The 16,116-nt window shown below is 33.9% G+C and overlaps 1 protein-coding gene across 3 annotated transcripts in view; it reads left to right on the forward strand.

Moving 5' to 3' along the window:
- Positions 1-16,116, forward strand: part of RADX (RPA1 related single stranded DNA binding protein, X-linked) — a 77,560-nt gene that overhangs the window by 19,358 nt on the left and 42,086 nt on the right. For 2 of the 3 annotated variants that reach the window (XM_029930062.1, XM_029930063.1), the window contains exons 7-11: positions 2,113-2,217; positions 3,306-3,470; positions 4,762-4,922; positions 5,734-5,912; positions 14,511-14,551. In XM_029930062.1, coding sequence (XP_029785922.1) covers positions 2,113-2,217; positions 3,306-3,470; positions 4,762-4,922; positions 5,734-5,912; positions 14,511-14,551 — 651 coding nt within the window. Of the gene's footprint in view, positions 1-2,112; positions 2,218-3,305; positions 3,471-4,761; positions 4,923-5,733; positions 5,913-14,510; positions 14,585-16,116 lie in introns of all 3 variants that reach the window. The other variant, XM_029930060.1, reaches the window with a different exon arrangement.

Raw genomic sequence — 16,116 nt, forward strand, 5'->3', positions numbered from 1 at the left:
TTAGACCTATGAGTGCAAACATACGGTTTCTGTCCTTCTCTGCCTGGCTTACTTCACTTAGCATGACACCCTCAAGGTCCATCCACTTTTTAACAACTTAATTTTTCCTTATATCAACTTGTAGCATAAAGCTATTATAAAATACTGTATGCTATATTACTATTTTTCAAGTGATTATATGAATAAAATACTGATTGTGAAATGTTTGCCAGTCTTGACCACCTGTAATTTTTAAAATCAGCAGCAAGGTAAAAATTGTAGAGCGTCAGGATACCTAGAGACCATATACAGCGCTGTTCTGCTACCCCTTTAATGGCTATTGCAAAACAGCATTATACAGCATTCAGATATTATCTTATTAGATTCTATCATCTGCTTGTGAGATTAAAACTTTAAAATATATCTGAATAGAACTAAACTTCACCCCAACTGTTGAGAGAGAGGGCAGAAAGAGTTTTGGCTAAACCAAGGTGTGGGCTTCCAAGGTGAGCCAGGCTATGATTTCTGATATAACTTCTCTCAGGGCATAAGTGATTGGCAGAGATGACTTCTGATGACAGTTCTATTACATGTTTTATATGGGTTTTATGGCCAGAGCCCTCTCTCTTTGTAGCCACTTCAAACAATAAGCTGATGTAAGTTTCAGATAATGATTTTTTTCACAGAAATGTTGCCAGGTATGCATGTTTTATTTCTTATGATAATGTGAAATTAATCTCTGTAAAAAAAAGTGACCTTGGTGAGATTTACTCTAGTACAGTAGTTGACAATAATCACAATTTATTTTCATCTTTTGACCAAGATGAAACAAATTATTGAATGAATGATAAGTATTAAGGAGACTTCAGGCCTATGAAGGGGAACATAACCAGATGTCTTCTGGAATAATACCAGAATCCTTTGGGAGGAGGGCATCTTTTTTACTTTTGATTTTGGAAAGTGAAGAGCTAAGGGGAACTAATATTGAGTGTCTGCTATGTGTCACGTGCTTGTAGATGCTATCTCATTTTGTGCTCCTACTTACCTTTTTAAAAGTTGATGTTTTTACGGATTTACAGGTGAGGAAACAAAGGTCCAGAGGGGTTAAGTAATTTCCTGGATGTCAAACAGCTAAAGGGTGACAGGTCAGAATATCTGGTTTTTAACAGTCATGAAGTGAGAAGTAGACATTTCTTTAATATTCCTATATCAACATCTTTAGCCGTGACTAGTAACATATTTGTATGGTTTTTGAAATAAAGATATAGTAATATAAAGGAGGAATTATTCTTAGTCATTTCAACAGATTTCCCTTATTTTTGTTGCTACCAAATAAAGAAGTGGGAAATGTTAAATATAGTAAATAAGTTTATAGTTATTATCGTATTCTAAGAAAATATTTATTTCAAATGAGAACTTACCATTATTACAAGATTACAAGCGTTTACATTTATTTCCTCATTTCCTAGTTCATATAACCATAACTGTTTAGGTATATAATGAGTTAAAAATTTAAACATGTTGTTGGATTTAAGAAACTTTACCTAAGTAACTGACAGACAGTGAAAAACGATTCAGCATGGTGAATAGAAGGGAATAGATTGTATAAGCCCTGTCATGAGACTTAAACACTTGCATAAACAAATTTAAGTTAATAGTGCATATGCCTATCTGGTGGAAGGAGTCAGAGTAATTCAGGGGTAGTGTTAGATCGGGTTAATCAGTAAAAGCATCCTGGAGAAACTAAGCTTCTTTTCTCTGTAGGAAATAACTATTCACACTCGGTTGTGTGCCTTGATTAGAAAGACTGTTGGCAGTCTTCAACTGTGCAGCCAGCAGTGACTTCAGTTAGGTGCAGCCATTGTACTTTCTAAAGGAAAAGGTAAGTGTTAGGTCCTTGTTGCTCCAAGGGTGGTCACAGGATCGGCAACACTAGTATCACCCTGAGCTTATTAGAAGTGGAGAATCTCAGGCGCCACTCTGAAACTACTGTTTCTGAATTTGCATTTTAACAACTGTCCCAGGTGATTCCTCTGTTCATTAAGGTTTGAGAGTCACTATGTTAGATCCTGATCTTGGTGTGTCCCCTTGGAAATGCAGAAGTTATTTCCTAACTGTTTTCATTTTCTACAGTGACATATTTCGTGTGTACTCAGTTGAAAGTTGTCAGGAACGATGCTCAAATACCTAAACTGCTTTACCTAACCACTACAAATGAGAGTCGAGTGTTTATTACTGGTGAGCAATTTGTTTATATTTTATTGGAGATGTAATATATTTTCTATTCACTATGTTAGCATTTACATTAAAACATTTAACTACAAGATAGCTTTATTTTGATCCCCTTAATCACTGTGAGAATGTTTTAACAAAGAATATTTAGCCCATGAAACATATTGCTTCTTGATTATTTATGACTGAAACAAAGATTTTTGTGACTCACTGGAGAATTGAATTGATGTCCTTTGGTTAACTTTTATTCCTACCTGATGTAAGGTAGATAATCATAAATTGCTAGATAGATTGAAGACTGTCAGGCCCTATATCACAATACGGATACAATTAACTATTTTTAAATACTAAATAATGCATCAGATTTTGGCCCCTGGTCTCAAATTTTACTTATATAGCAAGAAGAGTCTCACTAGTTGTCTAAAGTACATTATTTTTCACTATTCTTTCTGGTAACAGGGCTAAAGCAATAAAGATAAAAGTTTGCAAATGAGTAAAGAAATAGTGTGGAGTGGTGTGCTTACTAAAATACTACCATGTTTATCAGTAAGAAATTTGTTAATAGAAGAATCCTAAGAAGGGTGTAATACACATCTTTGTCAACACTTCCTTTTATAAATATTAACAATATCAGATATAAATGGCACTGTTAAATATTTTTTAAGAACATGAATTTAAATGCTGAGCTATATTATAGGCAATTCAGTTTCAACATGATTCCATATCTTTAGGTGAATACATGATTTAAAAATAACTTTTTAAGAAGATGCCAACCATTTTGATAGTTAGAAAATCCAGATTATTAGTTTTCTTTTTGTTTTGACTTTTCAGTATCCTGTAGACACCTACACTTTAGTCTACTTAAATTCTACTATATCTGATTTCCTTCTCAACTTAGGATTGGTTTAGTATCTGATACTTTTTGTATACATATTAAATGTAATCTGTTACACAGTAAATAAGTGAACTTCTTTTCTTGGTGACAAAAGAGACTGTTGTAATATTAAACTGTTTTATACAAAAAAAATCCTTAGAGTTCACTACAGTGAATATTTTTCTCTTTTTTTTTTTTGGTTTTACCCTTCTTACAAAAGGTCATAAAGGCCAGCCATACACCAACGATATCAAGGTAAAAAACTTTATTCATTGGATTAAAACAAGGACGGATCCTGAGGAATTAAGGACTTCTGTTATTGGTGGATATTACCCGTATCCTCCAGTGCCAGAGACATTTTTGAAGTATAGTAGTTCTCTCAAAGGTACTAATATAATTGCTAGTCCTGTATATATTTATGTACTATATATATGTCTGTCATAACGTGTGATAACAATTTTGTCTTTATGAAGACCTAAAAATACATGTCATGACTCCTAAAGGTTAATATTTGGATTTTATTAGGCTAGAAGAAGGGAGAATATAGATGATGACTAACTGGGCATCATATCTTGATTTAATGTTATTGAGATCATATCTGACTTTAGTAAATCCCAATTCCTAGGATATTACATACAGAGACTGAAGATAGCAAGGAGACACTGGATAGTTTGATATCAAGATACCGACACTGTATTATGCTACTCTTGTGGAATGATATATATTGGATATAACACAATTGAATACTACCTTTAAATAAAAATGAAACTAAAATAAATGAGATGCAAAATAAGTACTGATGAAAGGCCTAATATTAATTTATTTTAGCAGAATTAAGATACGATGGTTGAAAAGTTTAAAATAAATACATTTTTCTCTTTAAGCTGTGGGATAATTGCATGGCTTGGGGAAAAAAAAGAAACTTTGAAGTGCTAACCTATCATCATCTAAATACTGGCATCCTATTGAGCTTCATAATGCCAGCAATATGTAGTTTATGGTTGTATATATTAAAATGTGTGTTTCTGTGCAGTGGCTAGACAACACTTTATAGTTTGAAATATGTAAATTATAGTTGACCCTTGAACAACACAGGTTTGAACTATACAGGTCCACTTCTATGTGATTTTTTTCAATAAATAAATAAATATATATATATATATACAGTACTGTAAATGTTTTTTCTTACATTTTTTTAAATTATGTTTTCTTTTCTCTAAGTTACTTTATTGTGAAGGTACAGTATATAGTATATATACAAAATATGTGTTAATCTGCTGTATGTTGTTGATACAGCTTGTGGTTAGCAGTAGGCTATTAGTAACGTTTTGGGGGAGACAAAAGTTATACATGGATTTTGTTCTGCATGAGGTTTGGTGCCCCTAACTCCCATGTTGTTCAAGGGTCAGCTGTCCATTCAGTATGTAAAATTTCTGTTTCAAATAAAGACTCCAGGCTAGAAAACTGTATCACAGTTTAACTGATAAGTATATTTTGCCTATTTTATAAAAATTATATATGGGGATGATGCCAAGTATAAAAAGAAATCTCACAGATTTAACTTACATAGCAAGTTCGTGAGTCCATATTGTAAAATGACATTGCAAATCTAATTCTTATTTTTATCATTTCAGTTCTTTAAAACTTACAGTTTCCTTGGAATTATTCTTTTGCAGTTGAGTCGCTCTTGACAGCTATAAGTGATGTGAGGAAGGAGATTGAAGACTTGCAGTATAGGGAACACAAGCGCATTGCAATTCAGGGGATAATTACTGTTATCAAGTATGTCCCCCATACCAGTGCAACTGAAAGTGCCTCAGCATCAGAAACACTTCGGGTATGGTGCCAGAGAATTAATAGTATATCTCTGAAAGCACTGTAATCAAAATTACAATTGGTACCTTGTACACTTTATTCTGAACTCACATGTATTGACTCTTAATGATGGTAGACCTCAGAAGAAAAAAGGATTATTTATGTTTTTTGTTTGTTTCCTTTTTCTATCATTTATTTTGGAGCAGGCTTGGCTAAAGGCCACAGCCTCTGATATTTCCTACAGCCCTCAAAACTTGGTAACTTGTTTATGCTTTCAGCATAATTGGAGCCCATTGTGATTATCTTTATTTAAATTCCCTGGTGGTATATACAATTATTCCATTCCCTTTGTCCAGGCCAGAGAACTATAGGAAAACTTTCAGAGGAAGTTTGTACCTTTATATTTGGCATGGCAGTCTCACCCAGATTTTGTAAGAGGTAGCAATGACTTTGGTATGATAAAGGTTCTAGTAGAAAAAGCCACTACTGGAATTTAGGTACAATCAAGACAAGTTAATTTTTCCATGAATTTATCTTTGTAAAAATTATTTTTAGGATTTATATTCATGGAAATAAGTAATTCAACTTTTCAGTTATACTAGCATACGAAGGACTTTTGTTTATCTTTCTTTAAAAAATTTTAATACCAGTTGCATTAATTAATTTAAATATAATCCTATCTATAAATCAGCTTTATAAAAGCACTTTTATGATTGTAAAATGTTGTCATAACTGTTAAGATTATAAAAAATGAACTAAAATTGTATGGTCTTTTAAGAAAAATAATTTTTGTGGATTAGTTTAAAATGTTTTCTCTGAATTTTTGGTTTTAGGATGCTGACCAACCCTCAACATCCCAAGCAGCTAGAAGAGAAAGTCAGAGTCAGGAAAGAGATGATAATAATTGGCATCAAGATGATGATCCTATGGGCCCTCCGTATTTTCCAGCTACACATGAAACTTTGAGCCCTACCAAGAAAAAAAGAATTGTGCAAGGGCCATCTGCCAAATTGTAAGTTATTTGTATTAAGTATACACATAGTAATTAAATATTTTTGGCTTGTTTCTACCCTGTAAAATTACCAATTATACTAGAAGCGGTATTAGTTTTCTAGGACTGCTGAAGTCCAAGATCAAAATACTGGCAGAGTTCCTTTTGAGGGCTGTGAGGAAGAATTTGTTCCATCCCTGTTCCCTAACTTCTGGTGATTATGGGAAATCTTTGGCACTTTGGCTTCTAGAAGCATCACTCCAATCTCTGCTTTCATCTTCACATGGCATTTTCCCCTGTGTGCATATCTGTGTTCAAATTTTCTCTTCTTAAAAGGACACCAGCCATATTAGATTAGGGACCTACTCTGGAGTACTGATCTACCCCAGTAGGACCTCATCTTAATCAATTATATCTTTGCTGACCCTGTTTCCAAATAAGGTCACATTCTGAGGGTTATTGAAGATGTAATTGGTTATATATTAGTAGTCCCATTGATATTGAGTAGGGACATAATTCAGCCTATAATAGTCTGCCATCTAGCCCCTAAAAATTCATATCCTTCTCACATGTAAAATATATTCAACCCATCGTAACATCCCAGAAAGTCTTAAATCATACCAGCATCAACTCTGAGTCTAAACTCGCATCTAAGCATCATCTAAATCATGCATGGATGATGTACAGAGTGATTCATCCTGGGGGAAAATTCTTTACATCTGCGAGCCTGTGAAACTAGACATGTTATCTGTCCAAAACACAATGATGGGACAGGCATAGGATAAGGATTCCTATTCAAAAAGGAGAAATTAGAAGGGAAGTGGGTCATGGGTCACAAGTAAATTCAGAGCCTAGAAGTAGCAGGACTTTACCCTCAGGATCATTGTCCCTTTTCTTGAAGGGTAACACATGATCACAGCTGGATATCTCTTTATCAGCTCATTTCCTGACTGTAGAATTCCAGACATCCCTTTCTTCATTTCATCCTACCTATGTCCCTTACAGTCCAAGCTAGCAGCATGCCTACTGAGATGGTTGATTGGAGCCACAAATCACACACCTAATCTCTTAGGCAAATGACTGTCCAACAATACCTTAATGTTCCCTCCAGAGGAAGCTTTTTAATTTTTTGCGGTATACATAGGCTGAGAATTTTCTAAGTATCAAAGCTCTGGTTCCTTTTTTCTTAACAGTTTTGTTTTCAACTTCTCTCTCCTCTCTTGTATTTTACTGTAAGCAATAAGGAGAAAGAAACCAGGCTGTGCCTTCACCCCTTTCTTCAAAATCTCTTCACCTAAATAGGCAAGTTCATCACATACAAGTTTCACCTGCTATCCAACAGAACACAATTCAGCCAAGATTTCTGATAACAAGGATCATCACCCTTCATCCAGTTTCCAATAAGCCATTTCTCATTTCTGTCTGAAACCTAACCAGAAGTAATTCTTACATTCATATTTCTAGCAACGTTCTGTTCATAAAAATATATATTCTCCAAGATAACAGTTTCTCTACAGCTTTCTTCTTTATGAGCCCTCAACAGATTCTCCTTCAAAATCGATATTTCTACCAACATTGTCTTCAAGAAAATCTAGACTTTTTCTAATATTCACCTCAAAACTTTTTCAGCCTCCGTGTAATACTCAATCCCAAAGCCATTTCTCCATTTTAAATTATTTGTTATAGTAGCACTCCACTGTACTGGTGGTAGTGCTGGTACCAAAATCCACATTCATTTTCTAGGGCTGCTGTAATGAAGTACTGCATGGCTTAAACAATGGAAATGTACTATCTTACAGTTACGTGACCTAGAAGTCCAAGATTAAACTGTCCACAGGGTCAGTTTGTTTTAAGGGCTGTGAAAAGGAATCTGCCCCTTGCCTCTCCCCTAGCACCTGGTGGTTTGCTGGTAATCTTTGTCATTCTGTGGTTTATAGAAATATCACCCCCAATCTGTGCCTGTGTCTAAATTCTGTGTCCTTTTCATAAGGACATCAGATACATTTGATTAGGGGTCCACCCTACCCCCCTATGACCTTAACTAATTTATATCATCAGTGAAATTATATTCAAATAAGATTACATTCTGAGGTACTGAGGATTAGGAGTTCAACAGGAAATTTGGAGGAGATACAGTTCAACCCATTATAGAAGCCCTCTTATCTGCTAAACTCATAAACTAAATGACAATTTAAAGGAAGTTCTAAAAATTACATTTTATTTAAGGATTTTACTTTAATTTAAAATATTATAGCTTATATTTGTTTACCACTTATCTAAGCATGAATCTTTCCTATATAAACTTCATCCACTATGAATCATAAATGATTAACAGTTTTGATTTTTCTAAAGTAGAAGGATAACCAAGACAAAGATTAAGGAAGTTTCCTTCTAATCCTAGCTTGCTAAATTTTTCTCATGAATGTGAGTTGAATTTTGTCAAATGTTTATACTGAATCTGTTAATCTGTTGAGTTTTAGTTTCTTTTCATGCAGTTAATTGAAGTAATTTTTTGAGTATTGGGTCATCCATGCATTCCTAGAATGAGTGTTACTACTTTTTTAAATGTTCAGTGAAACTATCTGGATCAGAGGTTTCTTGGGGAAGATTCTGATTTAATTTTTCTAAGAGATTTTAGAATATTCATATTATCTCTTTCTTTCTCTGTCAGTTTTATTTTTCAAAGAATTTGACATTTGCCTCTAAATTGTAATATATTTGATATAAAAGTATTCATAAGATTTTCTTATTGTCTTGTGTTTCTTACAATCTATTTTAATGTCCCCTGATACTTGTAATTTGTGTTTTCTTTTTTCTGAATCAGTCTTATTGTTCTTTTTCTAGCTACTTGAGCTAGATACTTAAGTCTTTGAATTTTGGCTCTTCTTCCCTAATATATGCATCTAATGCTCTATATTTCTAAACATTGCATTAGCTAACTCCTACTTCATTTTCAGTTAATTAAAAATTTGTTTTAGTTTTCCGTGTGATTCTTCTTTGACTCATGGGGAAGCGTATAGATTAAATTCCAGTCATTTGAGGATTTATAGTTAACTTTTTTGTTACTTATCTCAGCCTATTTCCACTCTGGAAAGAGAAACTTCATAGATTATTTTCATCCCTTGAAATGTGTTGACTTTCCTTAAGTTGATCATATGGTCAATTTTGGTAAATGCTTCATATACACCCAAAAATAATGTGAATTCTTTCATTGTTGGGTACAGTGTTCTATTGTGTAAATTAGATCCAAGGATATTGATTGTGTTAATTATATCTTTTATATCCTTACTAATTTTCTGTCTGTTTTTTTTTCATCAACTAGGGAGATAGGTGTGTTAACATCTTCCACTATGATTAAAGATTTAGTTCTCCTGTTATATTTTTGTTTAATTTATATTAGAAACATGTTACTGGATACATATAGATTTAGAATTGTGATATCTTCCTGATAGATTGCTCTCCTTGTTACTATGAAATTTTCTTTATCTCTCACAGTGTTTTCTGCCTCAGTCTTCTTTGTCTAATGCTAATATACCTCTAGCAATTGTCTTTTGATTGGGCCTTTAACAGTATATTCCATCCATTTTACTTTGAACCTGTGTCTTCTCATTTAAGGTTGTCACTTTTAAGTAGCATGAGCATGTAATTGGTTTTTTAATCTTATGTGGCAATCTTTGTCTTTTACTTAAAGTATTTGTTCCCAATTTTGGTGGAATTAGTGATCTATTTGGGTGTATATCTATTTTTGTACTGCTTACTCAATCAAATAGTTTTAATTATTCAGTTCCCCTCTTTTAGTTGGTTACATATTCTTTAGTGGTTACTCTATAAATTACAATCTGAGCACTTAATTTATTGTAGTTAAATACAAATTATTTTCCTATATTCCTGGTAATGCTAGAACCTTAGAACACTTTAACTCCATTTATCACCATTTACATCATGTTTTACTTGAATTTTAATTCTGCATATATCTGAAATCCTATGAGATGTTATTAGTATTGTCTTTCTTACAGTGTTAGCATTCATTATATTCATCCACTTTTTTTTAATTCTCTTCATTCCTTTATTTCTATCCTTGTCTCTGGGATTGTTTCCCTTCTGACTGAAGAATTTCTCTGAGAATTATTTCAATGTGGCTTGCTGATGATATATTCTCTATGTTTGTTTGTTTAAAAACCTTTTTATTTCACTTTTATTTCCAAAGGATATGTTCACCAGGTTATAGGTTTTATAAAATGTCTGATTCTACTGATTTATTTCTTCCATTGTTTCTGTTAGGAAGTCAGGCTAATGTCCTACAATTACTCCTTTGAAGATATTGTATCCTTTTTCTCTAAGGGTTTTTAAGACTTTGATTTTCAGGGCACCTGCATGGCTCACTTAACAGTGCAGAGCCTGCTTTGGATTCTCTCCCCCTCTCTCTGTTCCTCTTGTGTGGGCTCACTCTCTTTTTCTCTCTCTCTCTCAATAAGGAAAACATTTAAAAAAATTTTTTTTCTTTGATCTTCAACAGGTTAAATATGTTATGCCAAGGAGTGTTTTATTTGTTGTTGTTTTTTAGTGCTTTGAGTTTGCTGAGCTTCTTGAATCTGGGGATTACTATTTCTCATCAGTTTTAGAAAACTCTCTGCCATTATCACTTCAAAGGTCATTGTGCCTCATTATTTCTTCTCTTTCTATGATTCCACTTTTATATATGTTAGTACTTACAACTGTGACCCACAAGTTTTTATACTCTATTCTTTATCAACTCAGATATAGGTATCATTCTTCTTTTTAGTCTGTGCCTCCACTTAGATATTTTTTTACTTTTCCATTTACTCTCTACTATGTCCAATCTACTATTAAATCTGAGTTCATTGAATTCTTCTTTTGTGTCCACTCCAATTAGCTCTGCTGCAATTCAGTTCTAATGCTAAATACCCAGAGTTAGCATCGGGGTCTATAAGTTTAAGGACTCAGTCCTTCACAAGATTGCCCTTACTTCAGATGCTGGCCATACTTCAGCTGGTGCTCAGGCTAGCCATACTTCTAACCAACTGGCTACAAATTCAGGGGTTCCCATGATTCCCCTCAGAGTTAGTAGTTCACTAGAAAAATGCACAACTCAGAAAAGCACTATACTTAAAATCACAGTTTTATTTTAAAGGATACACATCAGGAAGAGCCACATGAAGAGACAGATTCAGCAAGGTCTGAGAAAGAAGACAAAGTTTCTGTGCCCGCCCATGGAATTCAGGCATGTCACTCTACTGGCACATCAATGTGTTCACTAAACACAAAGTTTTACCAAATCTTGATGTCCATGGTTTGGGGGATTATTTCATTACTTGGGTGTGATAGATTAAATCATTGACCATGTGATTGAAGTTGATCTTCATCCCCCTCATCTTAATAGAAGTTGGGCTGGTTCAGTGTTTCAAACTTTGAATAATATGCGTGATGTGTCTGATAACAGTTCCCATCTTCAAGCTGTCTAGTAGCTCACCATGAGTTACCTCATTTGCATAACGAAGGTAACCTTGTCATTATGGAAACTCTAAGCAGGAACCAGAGACAAAGACCAGATATGTTCTTTATTGTGCCATAGTTCTTAAGTTCAGCTGTTTTGTTTTTCAGCTCTAGAAAGCACATTTGATTCTTCTTTTTTAATTTTTTTAACATTTATTTTTGAGAGAAAGGGACAGAGTGTGAGTTAAGGAGGGGCAGAGAGAGAGGAAGACACAGAATCTGAAGCTGGCTTCAGGCTCCAAGCTGTCAGCACAGAGCTTGACACAGGGCTAGAACTCACGAGCCGTGAGATCATGCCCTGAGTCGAAGTCGGGCTTAACCAACTGACCCACCAAGGCATCCCTGATCCTTTTTACATATTCTTTTTTGGAGTTATGTATCTGCTTTGTTTGTCTTTCCCTCTTTCTTGAACACATTAAATCATATTTTACATTGTGGCCTGCTAACTCCAGTGTCTGGATCACCTGTTGATCTGCTGCTGTTGGTATAGGAAATATAGCCATTTAAGAGGTTGTATCAACCAACCTTTTAACACAAATGGTAGTGAACTATGGTGCTCTCTGTTAGATATTAAAATGTAGTCAAAGGCCATCTACTCATTCCAAAGTTAGCACTGAGAAATAAGATATAACAATAAACATTAAACTGCTTTAGTTCATTCTACTCATAATATTTACTCTGTAGAGAAAATGAACCTTCATCATACCATGGTTAGAGGAGTCCTTAAAAGTCATTTTCCAAAAAAATGTTTTAATGTTTATTTTTGAGAGAGAGAGAGAATAAGCAGGGGAGGGGCAGAGAGAGGGAGACACAGAATCTGAAGCAGACGCCAGGCTCTTAGCAGCCAGCACAGAGTCCGATGTGGGGCTCGAACTCACAAACTCTGAGCTCATGACCTGAGCCAAAGTCAGATGCTTAACCAACTGAGCCACCCAGGTTCCCCTAAAAATCATTTGCAATGTTTCCTCCTAAGAAAAGCAGAAGGCACTATATAAAAAGTTTTTAAACAATAGTCATTGCCTGAAAGGCATTTGCTAATTTTAATTAATGATTACAAAGACTTTAGCATGTTTGATCATTGTAAATTATTGCTGATTTGCTTATATTAACAACTTTTCAAAAAAATCTTTATTCTGGTCCTTTTTGCATAGTGTCTTCTGCTCTTTTAGGTAGAAGGCACTGAAAATAATCCTTTATCTAATTGTATAGAGCATTTCAATAATCAATGCAAAATTATTTATATTACCTCATTAGATCTTCAACATCCCTGTGAGGAGGGTACAGCATAATCATTTCAATTTCATAAAAGAGGAATCTAAGATTCAGAAAAGATAAAATATAGGATTTATACATGTATGTATATATATTAAGTACTTTTAATTTCTTTGCATGAGACACTTTCTAAGAATTCAGTAATATTAATTATAACTGTTACTCAGATGAGGGAATGGCATTCTTTAGCATCTAAATGACTTTTTATCTAGGGTCAATAAGTTGGTGAAAAGGACAAGTTTAGAGTACGACTTCCAGTCTCTGACATAATTTCTACACTATTCTGCCACTACCCAGTATATACAGTGTTCTCTTCTTGTAATTCATTTCCCTTTCTTCTTGTTCTTTTTCTATACTTATCTTTTCACTCTTCATTTCTCTTTTTTTAGGTTCCTCAGTTGATACCCAGTGACATTGTACACCTCCACCTCTGTCATTTAGCCTCTTGCCTTTATGACATTTAAGTCATACAAATAACATATTCCAGTAAAAATCTCCTAAGTCACCGTTTTTTAAAGTTCTGTACAATATAATAGTGCTGTTAGGGTTTTGGAAACTATTTTGTCTAGTTTGTTTCAGATGGAAAAAGTCACCTCCTAATCACATGTATTAAAAAGTAGATACATGCTGTTAAAGGATCTCAAGATACATGTAATTTAACTTTTTTAGTTAGATTTCTTTCATAGTTGATGTTTTTAGCTAATTTCTAGAAATACCATATTTTTGGTAATTGAAAAAGTAAAATTACAACTCTAAAACATGCCTTTATTTGCTGGAGTTTAATGGCAAAGAAATGGATGCATTCTTCTTTTATGAAAGCTCCTTCTTTTTAGTTCATTAATAAATCTCATTATCAAAGTAACAAATACTACCATTATAAGAAAAAATCCATTGATAAAATAAGTTGAGCAATATTGTGGTGGCATTCGACAATATGACATTTCTGTTTTACTTTATGCTTTTAGTTTTGGAAATACAACAATAGAAAAATCTCATCACAGATATAGGCTAATATTCCACAAGATGGAAATCTTTCCTTATAAAAGTAGGCTTCTCCTCAGTTTCAAAATAAGATACTTCCCTTTTCCTCCATTTATTTCAGTTCAGTAAAAGGTTATTGAGTAGCTATTCTATAGAGATACAAAAATAAATAAAATATAGTCTATATTTTATAGACCTTATAGCAGAGCTTATAGCAGAATCTGGTAAAAGAAACAGACTCATAAACCTGTAATTTCAACACAGAGTGATGAATGCTATGATAGAAGCTTATTCCTGGTGCAATGACAGCATGTCATACAAGGAGCAGTGAGCCTTGACTAGAGGTCAAGGATGGCATTTTTTAGGAAATAATAATAAATTTCGAAAGCGGAATACGAACTTGAAGCAGCATAAGGCTTTATAGAAAACTTTGAATTGATGCTGGAGAATTAGGCCAGATGGTTTCCCAGAATATTTGAACAAAGCAACCATGAAAACAGGCCATTGAACTAATTTTTAAATTTCTGTACCAAAGAATTAAATATACACACACATATTATATGTATTCATTTTTCATTGAAATTTAACAAAGATAAATACTTCCTTTTGTGGGATACTCCTTATTAAAAGAATATTTAAATCTACTGCAGTGTTTGAATTATGTTATATATGCATGTTTGTTCATAATATGAATATATGCTCCTTAAATATTTAATGCATTGCTTAAAGAAACTAAACCTATATAATTGCTAAATTTATTAAATTAGAATAAATTCTGAATTGACCAATTACATTTTTTTTTATTCAAGTCTCTTTGTAACTATTGATTATCCTTTTTTTAATCTTTTTTAGAATTCCTGTGCCTCAGCCAGAGACTTCTGCACAGACAAGAGGTAATAGACCTGAAACACCAAATATTTTCCAATGTATGTTGCTTTGATGATGTTATTATTTTTGAAATACTTACAGAAAATTATTATATACAGATTACTGTTTGCTTTGATTCTGCATTTTTGTGTAATGCCTGTGTTTAGCATAATAGAAGTACTTTAAATAGATACATAGCTAGTTTTTAGTTTTTATTTATATTAGCTTAGGTCCCTGTCAAAAGTGCTGGTCCCAACTTTAAAATAATTTGGTATCATCACCAAAGTGAAAGTAAATGTAAACAAACTTATACTTACCAATTTATTTGACAGTACATCCTTTCAAATATACTGTTTTTAATTACCAGAAGAATAAAGTAGGAAGTTTAATTTTTATTTTAAAATAAATATAGGTACAGCTTAAATAAACATAGGTAAAGCTTTTTTTTGCTATTGGATTGACTGGATTGAATATTGGGCTCATTTCCGAAGTAATTTTGTAGGACAGTTTAGTGCCTCAGAGTGATTGATTTAAATCTGATCTTCTAAGAGGTCATCTCTCTGGATTAGACTTTTTAACATTTTATGTCTTTTGTGCTTTTTGAGTTTTTAAAATATATTTTCATGTTTATTTTTGACAGAGAGAGATAGAATGCGAGTGGGGGAGGAACATAAACAGAGACACAGAATCTAAAGCAGGCTCCAGGCTCTGAACGATCACAACAGAGCTTGATATGGGGCTTGAACTCACAAGCATGAGGATCATGACCTGAGCCGAAGTCAGGTACTCAACCGACTGAGCCACCCAGGCAGGCACCCCTTGAGTTATTATTATTTTGCAGTTGATTTCTTATCAGTCTGGCAGATTAAAAGCCCCCCAAATTAAAACATAGAGGATAAGGGGGAAATCATTATACTATAAATATATGACAAAGCTCAAAACAAGAATGAAAAATCCTTAGGTGCCAGAGATAAAACATTTTAAATTTAGGAGTGAGTAGGAACTAAAATTAAAACTGTTCTTGGGCATTTCAGAACTAAATAGAGGCCTGAATGATTATAGGCTGACGTGTAATAACTGTATGGCAAGGAGAATCCAGACCACAAGCCTCCTGCATGTGAAGTAGAAGTAAAATAAAGTCAGAAGGTTATGAAGGACCAGAGAAAGTATGCCCATTGGTGTGGGGAAATATCAAGGAGTTTTCTTTTTTTTTCCCCATAATATTTTATGTCAAATTGTTTTCCATACAACACCCACCCTCCACCATCACCACCACCTCTTTTCTCCCCTCCCCCTTCCCCCTCAACCCTAAGTGCATTCTCAGCATTCAATAGTCTCTCAAGTTTTGCATCCCTCTCTCTCCCCAACTCTCTCTCCCTCCTCCGCTCCCCTTGGTTCTCCATTAGGTCTCTCTTGTTTTCCTGCTAGACCTATGAGTGCAAACATATGGTTTCTGTCCTTCTCTGCCTGGCTTACTTCGCTCAGCATGACACCCTCAAGGTCCATCCACTTTCCTACAAAGGGCCATATGTCATTCCCTCTCATTGCCATGTAGTACTCCATCGTGAATATATACCACATCTTCTTGATC

Source organism: Suricata suricatta, chromosome X (assembly GCF_006229205.1).
Source record: "Suricata suricatta isolate VVHF042 chromosome X, meerkat_22Aug2017_6uvM2_HiC, whole genome shotgun sequence".
NCBI classification, from domain to species: Eukaryota; Metazoa; Chordata; class Mammalia; order Carnivora; family Herpestidae; genus Suricata; species Suricata suricatta.